Raw genomic sequence first — 24,713 nt, 5'->3', positions numbered from 1 at the left:
TTCTCCCCTAGGAAAAATCCACTGGTGTATTATTATTATAGACTCCTTTTCCAAGGACTGGTTTAGAGCAATGTAAATGTTATCCAATCCGGTCAATGAAATGTGAAGAGATGTCTTCCCTGAGAGCTTATGGAAAAGATTTTCTCTCTCTTAAACGCACAAGAAGTCTCTACCCTCTCATGTTAAACAGGGTCAAGTCTTCATGATGCCTGGAAATGCAGCAACTACCCTGCAATCAATAATGGAGTTCATTTGAGGAGAGCATAACGACAGAGGGCAGGAAGAAAGAATTCTGGGTCCCTGATGAAGTCACTGAGCAACTGAGTCAACCAGGTTAGAAACCATCCCTACCTCTAGCCTTTAAAGAAAGAATCCCCAATATTTAGCTATTCTACATTAGGTTTCTTGCTTTAACCAAAAATTCTACAACAGTTTTATTAAGTATTTCTCAATATCATCAGACAATAAGCTTAATTGCTATATTGTAATATTTTATTCAAAAGACTTCCATTTTAACCATCTGTAAAACATTTAGCCATCCATTATTATTGGACTTTTAACATTATAAATTTCACTTCAAGTGGTAGAAGGAACAAAAAATATGTGATGGGACTTTCGGCAGTATATCTTAGAATAGATATTCTAATAAGTATTTGTATTACAGATGAAAACCATTACCGCACACAGTGCCATCATAGTAAGCATTTTAAAGTGAGACACTTGGAGTATGTTTAGATCGTCTCCCATCCTGTAGTGAGCTGACTACAGGTGAGTTGGGAAACCAAAAAAGCCACCATCACTAACACATACAAACAGAATTTACTAGGCATGTCCATGTTTTATTTTCTTTAGGTGTTTTTCTGGAAAATTACATTTTCAAGGAATCAGCCCTTACAAACAGAGCTAATTTTTCAAAAAATAAAACCCAGTATCTAGATTCTCAAAACTTACAAAACCAACTGAAAATGTCTGGTTGTCATGCTCAAGTCAATTTCACATCACAAGTAATCATCTATAACTAATTTCAGTAGGCAAATTCCAATTCTAAATATTACTAATGATTACCATTGTTATTCTCAACTGTGTTGACAATTGTCTTATTGCTGAATTGTTCATAATACATTTTCTTTGGCAACTTTATTAACACCACGGGACAACTAAAGGTCTGGATTAACTTAGTATTTCAAAACTTCATTATAATTATTTAAATGTAAATGCTAGACTTAAATTATTTAAATTTAAATGCTAGATTTAAATTATTTAATTTTAATAAAATTTAAATTTAAATGCTAGAATAGGAAAGCCTCCAAACATGCCTAATATAACAAAAACAAAAATTGCTAAATAATCACTACTAAAAGCATTTCCATTGTATGTACAAGCATATAATTCAACTTAACTTTACCAACAAAAATATTATAATTCAGCTCCAATTCTCTATCAGACCTTCTGTGATAAAAAAACCAAAAAAATAAATGGAGAAAGTAACATCTGGGCACCTGTCAAATTTTTATGGAAGGTTGTTTTGTATAAATTTTAAATGGCCTAAAATCAGACAGAATGTGAATTTTTCACTATAATACTTTATAAACTTGTACTTTTTTTTTTTGTTTGGATGGAGTCTTGCTCTGTTGCCCAGGTTGGAGTGCAGTGGCACAATTTCGGCTCACTGCAACCTCTGCCTACTGGGTTCAAGCGATTCTCCTGCCTCAGCCTGCCAAGTAGCTGGGATTACAGGCACATGCCACCACGCCCAGCTAGTTTTTGTATTTTTAGTAGAGACGGGGTTTCGCCATGTTGGTCAGGCTGGTCGCGAAATCCTGACCTTGTGATCTGCCTGCCTCGGCCTCCCAAAGTGCTGGGATTATAGGCGTGAGCCACCACGCCCAGCCTAAACTTGTATTTAAATTATATATTGATAGCTTATTCATTTTTAATTCTTGTTCCATGGAATAAGCCTATTTTTGAGGCTTGGCACAATATTAACAAGAAATTTAAACAGGAAGCTCAAGTCCAGAAGTTTAACTAAAAAATCTTTTCTATATATAATAAAATCACCAACTTAAATTACAAATTGCTTCCACTAAAAATTATCACTCCAAACTTCAGAAAAAGTAAATTAAGATAGGTTATGGCAAAAAGTGCACTGTGAAACAGGTTCACATTACAAAGATAAATGATAAAGGTTAACCAGCAAAAATTCAAAAAGGCATATATGCAAACATCTGTATGCAAACTTTCATGAATAAGATATAAGAAATGATTCATTTGGCTAATTTTATGTACAGCTTGTATACAATTTAAAACAAGTACAACTGAATATGTCTCTATGTAAAAGCCACAATAAAGTTAAATGAAATACTAAATAAGTCTTACAAATTGGTCTCTTAGGAGTTCTCAAAAGAATTAGTAACTGAGTAATGTTATTCTAAGAAATACCCTCTTCTTGATCTATCATTTCTGTTTTAACTGAAAACACATCTGCCAACATGTGTTTTGGAATTTCTGACCCTCTGACTTTCAAGGCATAACAAGCATTCTCCACTTTGGCCAAACTTTGTTTTAAGGTATACAGCTTCTTAGAGACCTCGTAAGGTCCAGTGTTGCCAATGAATGAAAACCCATCATAAACCTGACGTAAAAACTGGCTCACTTCAAAGGGGGTGTCAATGTCCCCATTCCCCACACTGTTAATACACATCCGCATCAATTCTCCAGTTAAGTCAGCCACTCCCAGAAGGTAATCGACAGGTGTGACTCTCAGTCTCCAAGTACCAAACTGCTCATCCTGTGTATCAGAAGAAGGCTGGTTTAAAAAAAAAAAACAAAAGACTGTGAAAAAGAGTGAATATAGCATGTATCACATTTATTATAGAAGTACAAAATCAATAGCAAATCAGTCATACTAATTTTTTCTAAATAAAATAAATCTATTTTGCTTAATAACCATTTGGGATGTTACAGGAGGAATCTGTGCCCTGGGTAGTGAATTGAACCATATGCCTTCAAGATGCTTTTGAAATGTATCATTATGAAAGCAACTATTTCCAACTCTACTTGACGTACAAAATAAAAATATTCTTAAACAAGGCTTAATAACTTTATTGCAGGACAATTACTTACTTAAATGGAAAATCATACGGCCCTCCAAGTTTGTGATCCATTAATGTTTTTCTAAGTTGCTCAGTCTTTTTCTGGCCTCTTGTCTTTCCCTACTCAGCAATGACCATCACAATTTATTATTCTCTCACTGCATCCTCAATTCCCTTAGACTGCTGTATTTTCTACTGCACCTACCCAGCAAAAACAGAATCCTCAATCAACACTAAAATCTACTCATTAGTCCTTTATTCAGGTGGCTGAGTACCACTCACCAAGTTAAAAAACGGTAATCACAACTGCAGAGTTTTTACCACTACAAATTACTCTCCAATCCTTTTACTTATCATTAGATGGTTCTCTCTCCAGCCTCTTCAGACACGATTTCAAACCTTTCACCCTCAGTGCTCTACTCAAATCCCAAACCTCTTCACTTTCAGTAGACAAGCTTGCGCAACTTCACTGACCGGGTCTCATTTGCCAGCTTACCTAGCACAATTTCTCGCAACTGCCTTTATCCCTACCAAAAAAAAAATATTTATATCCACAGCCATCTTTACCTTCTATCCTCCAGTCTCAGATGATGAGTTGTCCCTCCTCTTGTTTGAGGTTAACTCTTCCAAATGACCTTGACCCATCTCCTCCCACCTCTTCCAGGACCTTGCTTCATAAGGTGTATGCCCTTGGGCAAGTTATTTCATCTCTCTAAACCTCAGTTTCCTCATCTGTAAAATGGGATAACAGTACCTACCTCAGAGGTTTAAGGATTAAATGAGATAACATTTACCAAGTTCTTGGCATAATGCCCAACACAAAGTAAATATTCAACAAATGCTAGCTGCTATCATGATTACTATCATCATGAAATCTCTCTCCACATCAATTTCCCTCTATTGAATTCTTTCTGGCAGAGACAATGCCTAAATTGCTATTAAAAGACTGTATGTATAAAAGGGTAGTTGAAGTTTCAGTTACATCAAAGGACATTTTAGGTAGTGGGAACTACAAAGGTGTGCAGGTAAGAATTGTGCATTTGAGGAACTAATAATTCTTTTGATTCAAGTTTAAAGGAAGTTACATAAATGTAAGCTGAGAAGAGGGAGATAGCTTTCTTAAGATCACTCTTTGCTATGTATCTAATATATGACTCCTAACACTGAACTCTGCAGAGACCATCTGGTGCAACGTCCTCATCATTTAGCATAAGAAATCAGGCCAGAGAAACATCACAGGTAATATGATGTTGAGCTATGGGAATATGATGTTGAGCTATGGGAATATGATAGCTAGTTAGTGGCACTATTGTTTCCCATCTATTTTTCTGCACATTTGAAATTTTTTCACAAAAAGTTTTTTAAATAAAAATTACATAGTTTTGACAATATTCTCAACAGGCAAGTCAGAGCAAAATACCTTTCCCAATCAAATTCCCAGAATTTTCAGCACCACGCATCTTTAGCACTAAAACTTATTTATGAACATAGTCTTTAATTTGAAACGTGTGTATGAACATTATAGCCCCATAATCTTAAAATAATCTAGTACCTAAGTCCTGAAAACAGTAGTCTGACTCTCAATTTTGTGGCCTTTTCCCCAATATTTTCATTTTGAAACAGAGAGAACTTGAAAGGAAAGTGTGGAAACTTCCCTAATATTATGTGAGAAGCAGGGTCAAACAGGCCTGCTTTACTTCTTCATGTAATTCAGTCTACACTATACGAATAAAAAATATGAAGAAATGTTACTTCTCAAAATAAACTTCCTCCTTAATACACTTTATATAATTTAAAAAGTTAATACATGGCTTCCTTAAAGTAAGTTATACCTGTCATGCCAAATTAGTCTCATTTGTTTTAATATTTTAGCTGATATTCAAGAAAATATTATTTCTACAGTGTCTTCCATCTCCTGCCTATATGGTGTTTTTAAAAGTGATTTTAAAAAGATAAAAGATATGAAAATTTAAAAATTTTATTTAATTTGATCTTTAAGTGTACTGGTATCTCTGAAAGTATCAAATAGTCAATACAGCTTACCTTATTGCCTGAATGTTATATCTTGAAACCCAGAAGGAAAAAAATAGTATTTGTTTAAAAGTCAAACTGCAAAGTTTTTTTTCTTAATTCAGAAAAGCTACATAAATTTCAGATACAAGCATTATTGAGTAAATGATTAACAGCTCTCACTATATAAAAACTATTTTATAATAGCAAACTACTGAGCACTCCCGTGTCAGGTGCTATATACAATGCATATTACGTGTCAGGTGCTGCTGTATATTGCCTAATTAATAACCTTTAGTCAAATCCTTTAAAACAACCCTTTGAGGTAGGTACCTGATGCAAGGGATCCCTGTAGCACACTGTGAGAAGTGCTGGGAGAGCAGACAAGGGCACAGGCTTGGATTCCAAACCTAACTTGAAATCCTAGCTCTGCTACACTTTTTAGTTGTGTGACTTCTGGTAAGTTACTTAACCTCTCTAAAAGCCTGTTTCTTTCTGTGTAAAATGAGAGTAATAATGCTTACCACGTACGGTTAATACAAAGATTAAATAAGATAGTGCTTACAAAGGGCAGGTGAAAAATAGAGAGTAAAACCAAAAGAGGACTTAGAGTAAGCACTCCATAATGCTTTAGGTAAAGAGCATTACTTTCCCAATATGCCCAGAGTTGTTCTTGTTCTATCCACTAACTGAAATATTTAAAAAGACCATTTCCTAGTTGAGACTCTACAAAACCACACTTTAGAAAGAACATTCCCATCTCAGTCTTAGCATAAGCCAATAAATCTACTAGAATCATCATACTGTTACTTAAATTATATCATAAATGTGAAATAAACTTTAAATTCTCACAGTTTTATTTTCTTTCCCATTGTCGTCAGTCGTAAATATCAATTGTTTATTAATTTCATCCATACTAATTAATGATCGTGTTTTGATGAAGTGTTGAAAAGAGACAGCTTCCACATATTCCTGTAGTCCTGAAAACACGACAAAGAAAATTAACTAAGAATAAGCACTTAGTAAGAATGTCATAATAAAAAACTTCAAATTGATCATCATCTAGCTCAAAAAAAAAGCTTAATGGATGCCTACTATAATGCCAGTACTAGACTAGATACTTGGAATAGAAAGAATGGCATGGAGGCCGGGCGCGGTGGCTCACGCCTGTAATCCCAACACTTTGAAAGGCCAAGGTGGGTGGATCACTTCAGGTCAGGAGTTCGAGACCAACCTGACCAACATAGCAAAACCCCATCTCTACTAAAAATACAAAAATTAGCTAGGTGTGGTGGCGGGCACCTGTAATCTCAGTACTAGGGAGGCTGAGGCAGGAGAATCACTTGAACCTGGGAGGCGAAGGCTGCAGGCTGCAGTGAGCTGAGATCATGCCACTGCATTGCAGTCGGCAACGCGAGCAAAACTCCATCTCAAAAAAAAAAAAAAAGAATGGCACAGATGGTGGGAACTGCCACTGAACAAAGCAAACATTCCTGTGACAGCTCATATATAAATGTATTCAGTTTCTTCTTTCTACATCATAAGTCATTAGTCTTAAAATTCTACTTTTTCCTACAGAGAGAAATATCAAAGATTTTTAGGGTTTGTTTTTTTTTTTGGAGACAGAGTTTTGCTCTTGTTGCCCAGGCTGGCACGATCTTGGCTGACTGCAACCTCCGCCTCCCGGGTTCAAGCAATTCTCCTGCTTCAGCCTCTGGAGAGTAGCTGGGATTACAGGTGCCCACCCCTACGCTTGGCTAATTTTTGTATTTTTCGTAGAAACGAGGTTTCACGATGTGGGCCAGGCTGGTCTTGAACTCCTGACCTCAGGTGATTCGCCCACCTCAGGCCTCCCAAAGTGCTGGGATTACAGGCGTGAGCTACTGTGCCCAGCCAGAAAAAAAAAATTTTTTTAAGAGTTTAAGTAATAAGGATTTAAGAAAAGCCTATTCTTGCTGGGCACGGTTGGCTCACGACTATAATTCCAGAACTTTGGGAGGCCGAGGTGGGTGGATCACCTGAGGTCAGGAGTTCGAGACCATCCTGGCCAACATGGCAAAACCTCGTCTCTACTAAAAACACAAAAACAATTAGCCGGGTGTGGTGGCAGGAGTCTGTAATCCCAGCTACAGCTACTCGGGAGGCTGAGGCAAGAGAATCGCTTGAACCTGGGAGCTGGAGCTTGCGGTGAGCTCAGATCGCGACACTGCACTCCAGCCTGGGGTACAAGAGCAAGACTTCGTCCCAAAAAAAAAAAAAAGAAAAGCCTATTCCATAAATTTTGATAGACTTTAATAAAAATTATACAAATTAATTTTTGTTGTATTTTGCTGGTTAATGAAGCGATGATTCAAACAAATGAGACACAAAATTAAGAATCATTTGGGCCGGGCACGATGGCTGATGCCTGTAATCCCAGCACTTTGGGAGACTGAGGCATATGGATCACGAGGTCAGGACATTGAGACCATCCTGGCTAACACGGTGAAACCCCCATCTCTATTAAAAATACAAAAAAATTAGCCAGGCGCGGTGGCGGGCACCTGTAGTCCCAGCTATTAGGGAGGCTGAGGCAGGAGAATGGCGTGAACCCGGGAGGCGGAGCTTACAGTGAGCCAAGATAGCGCCACTGTACTCCAGACTGGGCGGCAGAGCAAGACTCCGTCTCAAAAATAAATAAATAAATAAATAAATAAAAATTAAAAAAAAACCAGAATCATTTGGATCTTTCTTAAAGTTTTAACAGGCAAAATCACTTTAAGTAATGTAGGTAAAAGTGTCAAAATACTGTTTATCTCTTAACAGTTCAAAATGGACCTAAGACTAGGTAACTCCTTTCTGCTTTGGTAGTTGAAACAAAAAAGAGCTATGCAATACAGTTTTGTACAAGATAGAAACAACTCTTGAAAAGTAAATTTTGGTAAAGACCAAAATGTAACTATAGTTTTAAAATTTTTTATATAAATGTAAAGGCCACATGTGCAATTTTGTTACATGTCTACAGTACTATACTTTTCCAAGTGTTTTAAGACAACTACATTCTATAGCCACAATTCTCAATATTATTTTATTATGTCTTAATCTAAAAGGTGATACAGGGAAAAAGCATTTCTTAATTATAATTATTGTTAGGTTAAGAAACTTTGTCTTTTTGAGGGTTTGTTGTAAAAACAGCAAGAGAATTATGCAAAGAAAACTCAGAACTTAACAGGATCATAATACTTAAGTTCTCTAACATTTTTCATGACAGAGTCCTGCTACTTACAAATCTCCCCCACCTGGCACTACACTTCTGGTCTGCCGGCAACAGTGTTGGGGAGGCTAATAGCTATAGTATCATCACATCAAACGCCAGGCAAAGGTCAAGGATACCAGGGAAAATGGGTGACCCTGGTTTTGGTAGCACTAAGAGTAAACTTAACTAAATGAAAATATCCTGACTCATTCTGAGCTGCAAATGATGCCCAAATATAGGTCAGAAGGGATAATTTGTTTAACAAACTATAATGTTCTGAGCAATTAAACATTAACAAGATTAAGTTTAACAAAAGAGAGGATGTCATTTATATTTATAATTTAAAATATTTTTATTAAATGTTTAATTTTTTGAATTATTAGTTTTATGAATAGGTGACACCATCCAGTTCCCCCCTCAAAGAAAATCGCTGTTATTTCCTTCTAAAGATACTTCACGCACACAAAAGCAAACAGCAAAACGTAAAGATTGATAATCACATCTCTATGCTCTAATGTGGCTAGCCTCTTATGAGCTAAACAAGAAGACATGCACAAAGATTTACATACAAGGATGTTCGTCATTGTAACAAAAAAAATTTTTAAAGTTAGAAGACCAGTAATAGGTGTATCACTTGTCAATTTTTGTCTCTTACTTCCATTATTTCAGAAAAAAGAGGTAGATGCTTAAAGCATGTCTCCTATGCCAGCTGGCAATCTATTAAGCGTTGTTGGTACAGGGTGCTAGGTTCTCAAAGAACTGTAAAGGAAAGAGCTCTCTGCCTGGTTCTGCTGTGCCCCTCTTCACAGCCCTCTGAGTGTGGCGCAGCCAGCATTTCAAGGTGGCCAGCAGCAGGTAGTACCTGCCTGGGGACAGCTTCTTTTGTACTCCAGAGAATGCCTTTCCAGTAAACTGCCTCCTTGGGCAGGGAATTCCTTTCCATGGCACTTCCCATGGACAGCTTCCCAGAGGTTCATCAGCACAACAGCTCAGCAAACGTCTCTGCCATCTGATGGGCCATGCCCACACTCTCCAGCATGGTCTGGACCTCATCCTGTGAAGGGTGAGGGTGGGGTTCTGCCAAATTTACTTCCTTGGGTGCTCTGCCTCTGCCCTAGGGGTAGAGGCTGCTCACTCTATCTGAGATTCCAGTACTCTTTAGAGTTCTCTTTTATAATCCCCTATACAGTTAATAAGTCTGTATGTTGTATTTAACTTTCCCTGTTCATATTACTGTCTAATTTCTGTTTCCTGTGTGGACCCTGATGAATACAATAGGGAATTAGGAAAATAAATAATGGTATTACTTCTTCAGCCCTATTACCTATAGAAGGTGTTCCATTTTCTGTGGCCAGTCACTGTATTAGGTTCAGGATCAAGATTCAGTACCAGCTGGGAGCCTCAGATGAATTTTCCCTTTAACATACTAAGTGTTCCCACTTTATGTTCTATACTGAATGCTTATAGAAATACTGAAACATACTCAGATCTGTCCTATCCATAGACCCTATCTTTCCTCTCAACTATTGCTCCATCTCTCTCCTCCTCCTCTGAGCTAAGTTTCTTGAAGTAGCTGGCTATATCATTTCCTCAAAAACTTCATCTCACACTTCTCAACCTACTTCAGTCTAGCTTGGGTACACCTCTAAACCAAAATAGTTCTTGCTAAGATGACCATAATAAATAAGACTAATGGATATTTTTTCCATCTTAATCTCAGGAGCATTCAGCATTTTGGGCCACTTCCCCTCTTTAAACAAGTTTTCCTTTGATTCCTTTGACAGCATCATCTCCTGATTTCCCACTTCTCTCTCTCTAGCCATGTCTTCTGAAGTCTCTGCCTCTAGTAGTCCTAGGCTCCCTCCAGTTCATCTACACTTGGTTTCAAGTAACCTTGCGGTCCTTAAACTTCACATCTCTGGCCTACAGGCACACATATCCAAATGAATATCTGACACCCTTATCAAAGATACCTCAAAATCAACACTTCCAACAATGAACTCACTGTCTTCCTTCCAAACCTGGTTCTCTCAGTTTTGCCAATTCTAAGCATGTCCTGGTCTCTCCCCATCTATTCTTGACCTCTTCTCATCCGTTCTCACACTGCAGACTGTTTACCTTTTTAACACGTAATGACGACCACATCATTCCCCAGTTTAAAGCCCAAATAGCTTCCCATGGCACCCACAATACAGGGCAAAACCATTAAAGTAGCTTGTAAGACCCTGCTTAATTTCACCCCCACTTACATTATCAGCCTCAATTCACGCTATAGTTAAGTCATAACTCACAAAGGCTTACATTTCCAAGATGGGTACATAAACATATGTCTGTATGCATATTGAGCAAAAAATAGCACTGCTTTAAATGTCAGAATCTAACACAACTGGCAAGGTGCTTGTCTTATACATGGCAATAGGTAGGGAGGGAAACAGTATAAAAACTAAGATGGTGTCCGTTGAAGGCAGTACACACATATTTTCCTGAGCCTTGAATAATATTACATTCAACAAACGGGATAAACAGCATTACATGGGAAGGGGACTGTCATTCTCCCCACCCCGCCCAATGTAACACTGTTTATCCTATTTGTTAAATTTAGTATTATTTCATATGTAGCTGTTGATAAGACCACAAATACTTTAGCAACAACATACCACCAATATTCTGTATCATTCAGCAGTGCCTTGTTACAGAAGCAAGTAGCATTTCTGTTTGGCTGCCATATAGTTTAATTTCATTAAAGTACTTTTTTTTTTTTTTCATATTTCACTGGAAGAATAGTTCAAAATATTCAAAATTTTAAAAGTACCATAGAGATCATGGCATCTAGTAATTTTACAACTGAGGCCCAGGCCTGGAATTTAGTTGTACCTAGTTGATTTTACTAATTACAAATTATTTTTAAAAATAAATTCACTAAAACCATTTTCCATGCTTTGAATTGACTCATGGACAAAACAACTTTTTACAACTAATGAAGGTGAACAAACTTGTTTTCCATTGACAAATGCATATTTTACCATATAATTGTCTCCATAATTGTCATCTTTGTTCAATAACATTCATTCAGAAGCAGTAGTTTTAAAAATATGACTTTGCTTTTTGATTGCCCATTGTTTTTCTTTCCCCTCTTCCGTTGTGGACTACAAAATTTAAAATTATTCATCTTTTCTTATCCAAGGCTCTTTGGTTCCTCCCCTCAACTTAGCTCCATTTCTACTCTTGCATGTCCAAAAACTCCTTAAGGACTGTATTCAACAAACGGACATCTACCCTGAGACAATATCCTTAATTATCACAAAGAACCTAGGAAAACAGGAATTTCAGTCTTTCCTTGAGCAGGAGCAAACTCTAAGACATGCTTTTACTCCAATCACCTCTGTAAGCCAAATACTGCAATACAGCAAGCAATATTTGTTCCCAAGAAAATGAATTATGGCATCTTGCTTAAAGAGCTGAAGTGGTTAGAATTCATTTGATTTTTTTAAAAATTAGCAGTTTCATTTTATTTTTTCTCTGGTTTTTTTATTGTGGTAAAATAAACGCAACATTTACTGGCTTAACCATTTTTAAGTGTACAGAGTAGTGGTATTAAATACATTCATAATGTACAACCATTATTACCATTCGTCTCCAGAATTCTTTTATTAATCTTTCCAAAATGAAACTCTGGACTGAGCATTTCTTAATCTAACTCCCCATCCCTCCTCCCCTCAGCTCCTGCCAACCACCATTCTACTTTCTGGTCTCTGCGATTTTGACTAGTCTAGGTACCTCACGTAAGTAACAAATATGGTATTTGCCCTTTTGTGATTGGCTTATTTCACTTTGTATAATGTCTTCAAGCTTCATCCATGTTGTAACATATGTCAGAATTTCCTTCCTGTTTAAGGCTGAATAATATTCTGTTGTATGCATATATCACATTTTGTTTATTCACTCATCTATAGATAGACTATTGAGTCACTTCCACCTTTTGGCTTTTGTGAGTAATGCTGCTGTAAACATGACTATTCATACCTGTTCAAGTTCCCGCTTTCAATTATTTATGGGTATCACCCAGAAGCCCTCAACAAAACTTTTAAAAAATAAAATAATAATTTACTAAGTCTTGAATGTCTACTACATGTAAGAGTATGGATCTGGAACTTTACATCCATCTATTTAATGCTCACTATTGTGTGACTGTATTACTATCCCTAATGAACAAATTGAGACACAGAGAAGTTAAGAAATTCAGCCAAGTCACACAGTAAATAGTGAGTTTCTAGAATTCAAAAGCCCACACCCTTCCCACCTTACCTACTTCTTTATAGTCATCTCCATATAAAACATACCCATTTTTCTCAACATTTTTCCCCACTAAATTCCTAGTTCAGCTTTTCTCCATGTTTTGCTTAACCTTATTCTGTAGTCTTCCAAAATCACTATATACTTTCATGATTCCATGCCATTCTGTGACTATGAAGCCTTCTCTCACATCTTTCTCTACCTACAACAATAGTTTAAATGTTTTAATACACCCTAATCAAGGTGGCACTTGTCTCTTCATTCTCACAATATAAAACTTATACTTCAATTAAATGTTTCAGTCAGTTTTAGATTACAAACAGCTGTCTGATCACCTATTTTGCACCCTAGAACTCTGAGGGTGGGGACAATGCCCAGACGACTTTGCTCCTTGGCCCTCTCCCAAAGATAGCAACTCATATGTACAAGAGACTCAACTGTTTTCCATAAATTCCTTCTAATAATCTGTATCTCCTCACCAAAGTCTATGAAACTGTAAGTGCCTCAACAAACAAAACTATTTTAAAATTAGGTATTCAATTATTCAGTTGTACTTAATTTATAATACTTTCTAACAAGATCAGAGTTCAAACTGATGAAGAGCAGAATCTGAAGTCTTGATTTATTTTTTAATAGGGAAAAGAGAGAATATGGAATAAGAGTCCTCAAACTTTATCTTTGGTGTCAATCTCTATTAAATGTGGGTAGGTGTCAGATATTTAATTTTCAAGTATATCTAGTCATTATTTCAAGTACATCTAGTCATTATATAAGTTGTCCTTGAAATGTGTTAACGAAAGTTACTTCAGAGATGAGGTGGCCATTTTTGCTCCATAGAAATTAGGTTTCATGGGCTGGGCACGGTGGCTTACACCTGTAATCCCAGGACTTTGGGAGGCCAAGGCGGGTGGATCACCTGAGCTCGGGAGTTTGAGACCAGCCTGACCAACATAGAGAAACCCCGTCTCTACTAAAAATACAAAATTAGCCGGGCGCTGTGGCGCGTGCCTGTAATCCCAGCTACTCGGGAGACGGAGGCAGGAGAATCGCTTGAAACCGGGAGGCGGAGGTTGCGGTGAACTCTCGCCATTGCACTCCAGCCTGGGCAACAAGAGCAAAACTCCATCTCAAAAAAGAAAAAAGAAAAAAGAAAGACATTAGGTTTCATGCTATAACGTTGAGAAAGTTCAAGGACATCTGGCCCAAAACACTGAAAAGCATTTTTGGTCTCATGTAGGTAAGAGGATGTTTAAACAAGTTATGTTTCAACCTGATAAAAAGGACATCCGCTATTTTCAGTGAATAGTCCCCAAGGTGAAAATTTTCAACGTACTGCCGTATTCCATCAAACAATGCCTTCCCCTTCTGTCTTTGCCTTGGATAAAATCCAATTAGAATTATTTACAGAATCAGCTGCCAGTAAGAGAGAAGTCTGTACGTCGCTTTTATGTAAATTGTTATTTTTTTCCTTGTTCTCCTATTAGAACATGTAACAGGGAAACCCAGTTAAAGGCTTCTGATTATTTTTACATATTCCTTTAATATTTAAACAATATGCATCCAGTCCAACTCTCCACCAAAAACTATAGATAAAGGCCAACAGATATGACACAGGTTTCACTATAAATTTGAACCTCACATGTCTCAACTTTGTTTCTTGGTTTTTAATGCTTTTTCAGAAATTGTTTAACATATGATCTGGCAATTCTGCTCCTAGGTATATACACCCAAAGGAGCTGAAAGCATATACTCACACAAAGACTTGTAGGCAAATACTAACAGCAGTTATTATTCACAAAGGCCAAAAAGTGGAAACAACCCAAAAGTCCACCAACTGATGACAGATTAACAAAATACAGTATATCCATAAAACAGACTCAAACTCAGTTATTAAAAAGGAATGAAATACAGATACATGCTATGACATAGCTGAACTCGGAAAACATGCTCAAAGAAACAAGACACAAGAGGCCATATATGGTTTGATTCAGTTTATATGAGATATCCAGAATAGACAAATCCATAGAGACAGAAAGTAGATTAGTGGTGACCGGGGGCTAACCCTGGTATTAGAAGGGGGAATGGGGGAATGACTGCTAATAGGTAAAAGGTTTCTTTTGAGTGTGATGAAAATGTTCTGGTATTAGACAGTGATAAGTTCATAACCTTGTGAAAATAGTAAAAACTGAATTATTCAATTTAAAAGGGTTAATTATGTGGTATGTAATGTCTCAATTTTTAAAAATTGCACTTGGAACTATTTCTCTGAGTACCACATGAATTTTTAAAACAAGCTAACATCACCAAATCAATCACTGAAATGTTAAAATGAAATCAGATTTATAATGGATTCACAGGCCACTCTGCTAAAAATCTACTTTCAAATACATGAAGTGTACATTTAAAATAAATATAGCTATATGCCTCAGCTTTGTAAAGTACGTGCGTTTATACTACCAACAGTAAACTCTAAATAGAATTCCACTAATTTGAATTTTGTCTTAGTAGGGTTTGTTTTGTTTGAGACAATCTGGCTCTGTTGCCCAGGCTGGAGCGCAGTGGCACGACCTCGGCTCACTGCAACCTCTGCCACCTGGGTTCAAGCGATTCTCCTGCCTCAGCCTCCTGAGTAGCTGGGATTACAAGTGCCTGCTGCTGCACCCAGATAATTTTTGTAGACAGAGTTTCACCATGTTGTCTATGCTTGTCTCGAACTCATGACCTCAGGTGATTCGCCCACCTTGGTCTCCCAAAGTGCTGGGATTACAGGCGTGGGCCACCGTGCCCGGAATGGATCTTTTTTTAAAAAGAGACATGGTCTTGCTCTGTCACACAGGCTGGAGTGCAGTGATACAATTGTGGCTCACTGCAGCTTCAAACTCCTTGGCTCAAGCGATCCTCATGCCTTAGCCTCCCCAGTAACTAGGACTGCAGAGCAAGCAACTATGCCTAGCTAATGGCTTTTTGATTTTTTTTACTTTTTTGTAGTGACAGGATTTTGCTAAGTTGCACAGACTGGTCGCAAGTGATCCTCCCACCATAACCTCCCAAAGTGCTGGGATTACAGGTATGAGCTACCACTTCCAGCCCTAAGCAGGGTTTTTACATTAGCACTGAAGGATGAGTATTGAGCAAATTGGTGCCACTGAGTTTTTATCCAAAATGAAAATAAATGTTAAAATTTAGTACAACATTACAGATTAATTTTGCTAAGTTCAAGAAGGATTAGGAACAAATATTTGTTAATGGTTATATGTCAAACAAAGTAAGAAATGCTTTCCATAAATGTATTTTATTTAATTTCCAAAAAATCCAGGAGGTAGCTATTAATGTTCTCATGCTGAAGAAAGAAAGCTGAAATTCAAATAGGTTGTACACTTTGTTCCAAGATTACAGAGCTATGGAATATTAAAACATAAAAGCCCAGGTCTGTCTGATGGCAAAGTCTCTCTCTACTTCACCTCACTAAGTCTTACCTCTTATAAGGAGACCTCACAGACTAGAAAAGTTAATACCAATCTGGGGATCTTCAAATATTGACTTTCCTAATACCAAAGGACCACATTCTCTTCCTATCTTGCTTAATTCTTATAATAATCATTTAAATACCTCATCTGCACTTTCAACTACTTTGTCCCTTGGAGTCATATTCCAGGTATTTTAACAGGAATATAAAGTGCTATATAAATAAATATAAACTCCAAAGGTTAAATATATTTTTATTTTCTTAATACACTAAACTATATTTATTATAGAACTGCTTACCAAGTGACATAAAATGTAACCAATTATTCCTCAAATCATTCTGATAATTCTCAAAATCATTTAATTTTTAGATGCTGTTGGAAAGGTCTTTTGATTTGACTTCCCTTGTCTGAGCCATGATTTGATATGGAGAGTATCATCACACTCTTCCTATGACCGCCTCCATTAAAATGACGGTTATCAGGCAACTGGGTTCCTGCCAATGTAGGGGATTCACACAGGCCTGCCCCCATTCTCAGCTTCCAATTCCCCCGACCATTCCTTTAGTCTCTGTTCCTCTCTCATCACACTCTCCCCCTCAACCAATGGGGGACGAAGGGAGTAGAAGAGGAAAACGAAGGAAGGAAGAAGAAAAGAAAGAAAATCTGTGCTCTCACTTGCTGGGATGCCTGCAGTCCTGTGATGGTTATCAATACGGCTCCCTTCCCCCAGACTTTTTCCCTTATGTGCAGAGACAGCCACTTCTCTTTCCACCGGGGGGCCATACCTCAAATAAAGCAATGCTTCTGAACCCACCTGAGATTGTAAATGCAGCCCGAGAGAATATGGTCTGCATGAAATATCTGTTTATATCCCTGGTTCCCAGAAGAGTTATCAGGCACTATTTGCTTTTCCCCTTAAGGCACCTCTTCTTGGGGGTTTACAAAGGAAGTCCACAGCTCAAATGCACAACACAAAACCCCCACCCACCCCTGGCCTTAAAAGCAACTCCCCAGTCCCTCCACTCCAAAGTAACATTTGTAGCTCATCCTCTAGCTGCAGTGCACAAACCAAAAAGTATATGTTATGGACTGAACTGGGCTGCCCCAAATATGCAGAGCATATGTTGAAGCCCTAACCTCTAGTACCTGAGAATGTGAGTATTTAGAGACAGGGTCTTTAAAGGGGTGATTAAGTTAAAATGAGGCCACTGAGGTGTACCTTAATTGAACATGACTGGAGATATAAGGAAAGATTAGGACACACAGAGACAACAGAGATGTGTGTGCATGTGTGCACAAGGCCATGTGAAGACCCAGGGAAAAGACAGCCATCTGCATGTCATGGAAAGAGGCCTCAGGGGAAATCAAACTTGCCAACACCTTGATCTCAGACTTTAGGCCTCCAGAAATGCAAGACAATAAATTTCTATTTAAGCCACCAGTCTGTGGTATTTTATTATGGCAGGCCTAGTAAACTAATATAGTATCTTAGATTCAGTGCACCTTTGGCTTCTGAGATAAACCACATGCGCTGAAATTTGTATTATTAATTTTACTACTCATCACAGTTGACAATATACTACTTACCAACAAGCACAGAAGTATGTATTTCTAGTTTAACAACAAACATGGCCACAATAATGCATCAGGCTGCTTATCTTTTCCTACTTCTCCCATTGTCATCCTGCTGCCAAATAATGAGCACAACCCAAACCATGAATTAATCTAACTTTCTGCCTCATTCATTCCTATTGCTATACAGAAAGGATTATATTTACTGCTCAGGTAAACTTTCAAAAATGATTAACAATAACTATTAAATATTCCTGTTTAAGTACCCATCCCCATTACACTCAGAGTCATTTTTTTTTTTTTTTTGGCTGGGGGCAGGGACGGGGTCTTGCTCTGTCTCCCAGGCTGGAGCGCAGTGGCGCAATCTCGGCTCACTGCAACCTCCGCCTCCTGGGTTCAAGTGATTCTCCTGCCTCAGATGCACGCCACCATGCCCGGCTAATTTTTGTATTTTTAGTAGACACGGGATTTCACCACGTTGGTCAGGCTGGTCTCGAACTCCTGACCTCGTGATCCGCCTGCCTCAGCCTCCCAAAGTGCTGGGATTACAGGCGTGAGCCATCAGAGTCATTCTTAAATCTCCAGTCTCCCATCAATTCCATACCATTTCCCCACCACATCCCCTTTTCTCAGCACATGACATGAAAATGGAAGTGACTGAGCAAGAATTTTCTCAATTCCCTACCTCTATACCCATCGTAACTGCCCATCTGGGAATAGGGAGCTGTCCTGTCATATAAGGCTTAAGCTCTGGATCCCATCCTCAGGTCTTGATTACTCAGGGATATTATTCCCTTAAATATTATATTGTATTTTCTTTAGTTAAGGTTCCAAGCCTTTGGTTTTATTCTCACTCTACACTCTCCTTAGACAATCGTGTCCATGTCTTTAAAATTAACTACAATTTATGAGCTCATAACTCCAAGACTGTAACTACAGGTGCATCCTGAGTTCCCTAGACCTACAGATCAAACAGCCTCCTAGGCAGCAATCTGTACATCCTAAGAGTTCCAATTAATTTTATCCAAAACCCATTCCACCTTCCTGTTTTCTCCGCTTAATAACATTCCTATTCATCCAGTTGGCCAAACCAGAAGCCTAAAGGCATCCCCAGACTATTCCCTTTCTTTATGCTTTTTAAAAATAAACTGTCTTCTAAAAACATGCCCGTTCCTCTCTATTCCCACTGCTAACACTAAATTTGAGGCCCTATTCATTTCACACCAAGAAGGACCACTACAGCTGCCTCACCTCTCTGCCTCTAGCTTCCCACTGAATAAAATATGGTAATGGCAAAACAGAAAGCAGAGACTTGAAGTGAGGATGTCCTAGGTTCTAAAGCGAATTCAGTCTCTTGTGAGCAGTGTGAACTGAGATAAGTTTACTCATTTTACTGGGCTCCAATTTTCTCATCTGTCAAGTGCATGCATCTGTTTACATAGCAGGGTTTATATAGAATAATATATCAGTATCTGGTATAAGGGCCCTGTGTATCTGTTTACTAAACTATGAGAAGAATAAAATAAGAATTACTGCCACTAATTTTTGTTAGATAATATTTTATAATGTCTTTTTGTTCCTTCGATTTGTTTTCCCTTTTATTAGCTTACAATTAAAAGGGGATGTTATTCTTTTAAAATGTTATCCTAAGTCAATATGTACTACGATTCTCAAATACTTTTTGGTTTGCTAAGAAGTAATAGCAAATTGGCTGGACACGGTGGCTCACGCCTGTAATCCCAGCACTTTGGGAGGCCAATGTGGGCGGATCAGTTGAGGCCAGGAGTTTGAGACCAGCCTGGTGAACATGGTGCAACCCCATGTCTACTAAAAATATAAAAATTAGCTGGGCATGGTGGCGTTTGCCTGTAATCCCACCTACCTGGGACTCTGAGGCACAAGAATCACTTGAACCTGGGAGATGGAGGTTGCAGTGAGCCCAGATCACGCCTCTGCACTCCAGCCTGGGTGACAGAGAGAGAAAGTAAAAAAAAAAAAAAAGAAGTACTAGCAAACTATGTTAGCAGAACATTATTTGTATCCTACCAAGCCATGATAAATTAAGATAGAGTATGTCAAGGAATAAGGATCTCTCTGACTTGGTGCAATATGTCCAAAACTGAGTAAGACACTGTTTCTTCTTCTCCATGTTGCCTGTTTAGCCCTATCCTTAACAACTGGCAGACAGACCTCAGGTCAAAAGAATAACCTTCTGAAACAAGATTTCAGAAAAGGAATGGGAATGCTCAGAGATGAAAAGAGAAATTAGACTAAAAGACCATCATACATTTGGACAGTCCAAGTAGTGTGTACCAGACATTTATCTAGAAAGAGTATTTACAAACCGAGTTTTCGTAACCCGGAAAATGCCTATAGACAGATTTTCTCATGGTCATAGTAGTCATCACAAAAGCTCACAGTGTGAGATATACACTTACTAAATTGTGATTGAAACAAGTCACCAAAAAATGCCTAAGGAGTCATCTGACATTTACATGCAACCCTAAACTGTTTCTATTTTACATAATTAAATTACATAAATTACGTAATTTGGCTCAGTGCGGTGGCTCACGCCTGTAATCCCAGCACTTTGGGAGGTCAAGGTGGGTGGATCATAAGGTCAGCAGTTCAAGACCAGCCCGGCCAAGATGGTGAAATCCCATTTCTCCTAAAAATACAAAACTGAGCAGGGCATGGTGGTGTGTGCCTGTAATCCCAGCTACTCAGGAAGCTGAAGCAGAGAATTGCTTGAACCCGGGAGGCGGAGGTTGCAGTGAGCCTAGATTGCACCACTGCACTCTAGCCTGGACAACAGAGCGAGACTGTCTCAAAAAAAAAAAAAAAAAACAAAATGCATAATTTATGTAATTACATGTATAGGTAAAATTAAGGATGATGAGAGTCTTTAACAAGATGCAGAATCTTCAAGAAAAAGCCTTTGACTTTAGATAAAACAGTTTAAAGCACTAGATACTAGCTATCAGAGATGGATGGATGATAGTCTAGCAGAAAGTCTATCAGAGTAGATAAAACAAGTCAGATTCCAATTTCAATACTATCGCTCACCTTATTTACAAAATTAGGTAATACAACTAGAAGTCTTCTCACCAGTTATAATATCACTTTCAAACAGACAAATGAATGCTTTCAAACAAAAGAAAAATCTATTCAGAAAAAATGTTTAAATCAATCAACAGGCATATACCTGAATTTTCTATTACACCAAAAGAACATCAAATTACCATATCAGGCAGAGAAAAATTAACTATTCATCAAACATTTTGTTTTCCTTGGCATGCACAGAGACCATATTTCCCATTCTTCCTTAAAGCTGGTGTGGCCATGTGACTAGCCAACAAAATGTAGGCAGAAGTGCTCTATGTCACTTCCAGGGCTGGTGCATAAAATCCTCAGGCACCATCCCCAACTCCTCCCTTTTTCACAATCTGTCAGCTGTATGTTGATGCCCTGGCTGATCTTGGAAATCATGTACTGGTAACAGCAGAGCCCCACAGAGCATGGATCTGTGAATAACTAAGTGGGCAGAGCACACACACACACTACCACCATAAAGCCTGGTCTTCAAGAGAGAAAGATACAATTTCTATTTTGTTAAGCCACTGCAACGTCACAGTTTATTAATCTGCTTCTGCACTTAGCTTTACCCTAACTAACCGACATCTCTGGTACTTCTCTCTTAATCTCACTCATTAACAGACAAATTCAATTTTTAGCTATATTATTCCATCCACTACACGCTTCCTACTGTTACTCCAAAGGCTTACAGAGATTTGTATCATAGTTCATTTTTCCAGTGAGCACTCACAATTTTGCCAACATGCTGAACCTACCTCTAATTTCTCTGTACGGCTACAGCTTTGGACCTTCCCTAAACCTTAATATTGATCCTATTCCTGCTACTATGTCTAAGAAATAGCTCCTGGAAACATGCTTTCTTTTGGAAGAAACAAAAAACAGTAAAAATATAAACTCATGAAAGCAAATCATCAGATAAAGCATATGGCTGAAAAAAAAGCCTTTTAAAATTGGTTTTGTTCTTCATTCTTTCAACATTTGTATTTACGGATACTTGTTAGGTGTCTGGGATATATAAAGTGAAAAACAGGAATGAAATCTTTGTAGAGATTTACAGAGTCTACATTCTAGTAAGGGAAAGAGAGATAATGAAGAAATATATAAAGAGATTACATGTTCGAAGTTGAGAAGTGCTACGAAAAAAAGGGCCACAGTGTGTGCTGGGTGTATGAGGAAAACCTCAGTATTTGGGGTAAGCGAAGTAAAGCCTTTACTAGGAGTTAGGTTGTAAAGTCAAGAAGTAAATGAAATCCATGTGGGAAGAAACCAATGGTACTACCACGTGCTAGCTTATGACCCTGAGCATAACTTGTGAGCCTCAATCTCCCCACTTGTGAAGCGGTAAAAATATCTATGATTTAGAGGTATTGCAAAAACCTATGAGATTGTGAATATAAAGAATAGTGGCTAAAAACATATCTTAACTGGCCCTAAACATCCACTTTACCCATCACTCACATTCTTGGATAAAATAATTAAAATATTAATTAGCATATAAACTTACTTTTGTGCAACGAAATGTCTCAAAAAATGACAATTCTTATCATTATCAGTAATATAAACTAAAGAAAAAAAACAGTATTTTTTCTCTGAAATGGAGGACATTTCCCCCACAACTGTTAATTTTTCAACAAGAGGGAAAAAAAAAATGGCAGGACAAATTTTTTTTAAGTGACATTTCAAGCAACTAATTATTTGTTCATTTGTTTAACCACCCCTTGGGACAATCTGTAATCTACTCTGATAAGAAATGTGTAGAAAACAGACCTGACGTTGTGTTGTTGTTCAATTATTAAGATACTCAAAGTTTGAGCTCACACAAGTATCCCTTAGGGAAATGCTCTGCGTGCCATTAGCACTATTCTTAATGAGGAAAAGCACAGAACTCCTTTAGTTCATTGCCAGAATTGTTTTATCTTCAAGTCAAAAGAACAACTATTTGGAGTAATACCAAAACAAGCATTTAACAATTACAAGCAGCAAGCTATTCATAAGCATCATATTGTTAATGCTAATCCAATTATAAATAACCTTATTTTATCAAATAAAGTATCTGTCGGCAAAATTTTCAGTCCTAGACACCTCTTTACTTGACCGCTTTATTCGTTAACTTTAAGAAAAAACATCTTTATTGCTTCAATTCAAAGAACCTCATTTTAAAGACTTTTTACAGAAAAGATATAGAAAATCCTTCATTATTTTAATTCATGAGTAAGTTATCTTCAAAGAAAACTTACAAATCATAAACGAAGGCCTAAAAGAGACCACTGGGCTTATGATAATCCTCAATGATACAGTGAAGTAGGAAAATTTGAAGATGGATCATTCCCATTTTATTAGTGTCCTATCTTTCCAAGAGTACAGCACTTCCTTCCTGAATTAGGAAATACTCTACTGAATATTTCCCTCTCACCTTTTTCTCTCCATTTCTCTGTTCTGTAAGACAATGTATAGCTTTCTAGGTTGCTTCTGGTATCATTATGTATATGGTCTTCGCCCTTATTTAAACTCTTATCTTTATACTTCACTGATGCATGAGGATATACAAAATAGAACTATGGGCCAAATACAGCAAACCTGCAATGTCCAGTATGTCCCATAGATATTTGGGGAACTTGATGTTGTCACAATTAGTAGAGCCTAATCATGCACTAATAAGGAATTGAGAAGTTTAAACATGAAAAACATCATTTTTCACACATGAGGACCAACATTGTGGGGAAAAATATATGAATTTTTATTAAAATACAACTTTTATGCAGATTGAAGTCCAAAGTGAGAACAACGGTGATCAGCTTTTATTATATTTATTAACTATCATGAACTTTTGCAAGATAGGCATACTACATGATGATGTGATAGAAAAAACGATAAAGATTATGGAAGTTATTCAAACTCTTGCCTTCAGTCATGCAGGTTAAAAGGATACTTGGGAAAAGCTGTAGAATTGGATTTCCGTTTAATACAGACATTTAGACTGTACTGCTGCTTCAGTTCAAGCACTTTCCAGAAACTAAGAGACCTAACTTGGTCCCCCCCCACCACCGCCACTGCCACTCAGTAGCCCTCAAGATTACACATGCATACCTAACTTATGTATAGCAGAACTACTCTGTCTGAAATATTTTCCTGCTATGAATCTATCTGTAGTATCGTCACAGCTACCGTTATAAAGATATTCTCGTGTTTTCTGCTAAGCTTGATTTACCTTTTACTTCATCCTTCTTCCCATCAATACTTCTGATCTTCTCTCCCACTCCAGCCAAATCTGTCACACTTTAGAGGTTGTGTCACTTTACAACAAACTAAATTCATGAAGTCATCTTTATTATGTGTGCTGTTATTAAAATATCAAATAAACTCCTGATATTAATAAATTATGATGGCAGACTGTATTTCACTTGGTAATGTTATAATGACTCCTCACAGGCTGTTTTACACTTCAGTTTCCAACAATGCACCCTCGGTTTTAACTAATGTATGCTGGTACTTTCTCCTACCCATATTAGAAGACATTTCAACATTTCTGAAAAAACAAGTGCTGAAATTATAAACGTTTAAGGCTAAAACTGGATATACGTATTAAGCAGATACCAAATAAACTCATTTCCCAGTCTTCCTGCAAATCTTAGGGTACTGATATTGAGCATTCCTAATCCAAAAATCCTAAATCCCAAATGATCCAAAATCCAAAACGTTTTGAGTGCTGCCACGATGCTCAAAGGTCATGCTCAAAAGAAATGCTCATTGGAGCATTTCAGATTTCTGGATTAGAGACGCTAAAGCAATAAACGTGAATATTCCAACACTCGAAATCTGAAACACTTCTGTTCCCCAAGCATTTTGGATAAGGGATACTCAACCTGTATCTGAATTATCTAGTATCTGTCCTATCAATGAACCCACATTAGAAAAAGAAGGAAGAGGAAAGAACCAAGCACGTTATAC

The 24,713-nt window shown here is 37.5% G+C and overlaps 1 protein-coding gene across 1 annotated transcript in view; it reads right to left on the bottom strand.

The window, feature by feature from the left end:
• Window positions 1-470: 470 nt before the first annotated feature.
• The window catches only part of TSNAX (translin associated factor X), a 38,705-nt gene continuing 14,462 nt past the window's right edge, over window positions 471-24,713 (bottom strand). The window contains exons 5-6 of the mRNA XM_003893764.5: window positions 5,955-6,082; window positions 471-2,806 (exon numbers count right to left, since the gene is read on the bottom strand). Of these exons, the coding sequence (XP_003893813.1) occupies window positions 2,429-2,806; window positions 5,955-6,082 (506 nt within the window). The 3' untranslated portion in view covers window positions 471-2,428. The remainder of the gene's footprint in view (window positions 2,807-5,954; window positions 6,083-24,713) is intronic.

This window comes from Papio anubis, chromosome 1, assembly GCF_008728515.1.
Source record: "Papio anubis isolate 15944 chromosome 1, Panubis1.0, whole genome shotgun sequence".
Taxonomy (NCBI): domain Eukaryota; kingdom Metazoa; phylum Chordata; class Mammalia; order Primates; family Cercopithecidae; genus Papio; species Papio anubis.
The sequence above is the reverse complement of the archived record's forward strand: the minus strand, read 5'-3'. Positions and strand labels throughout refer to the sequence as shown.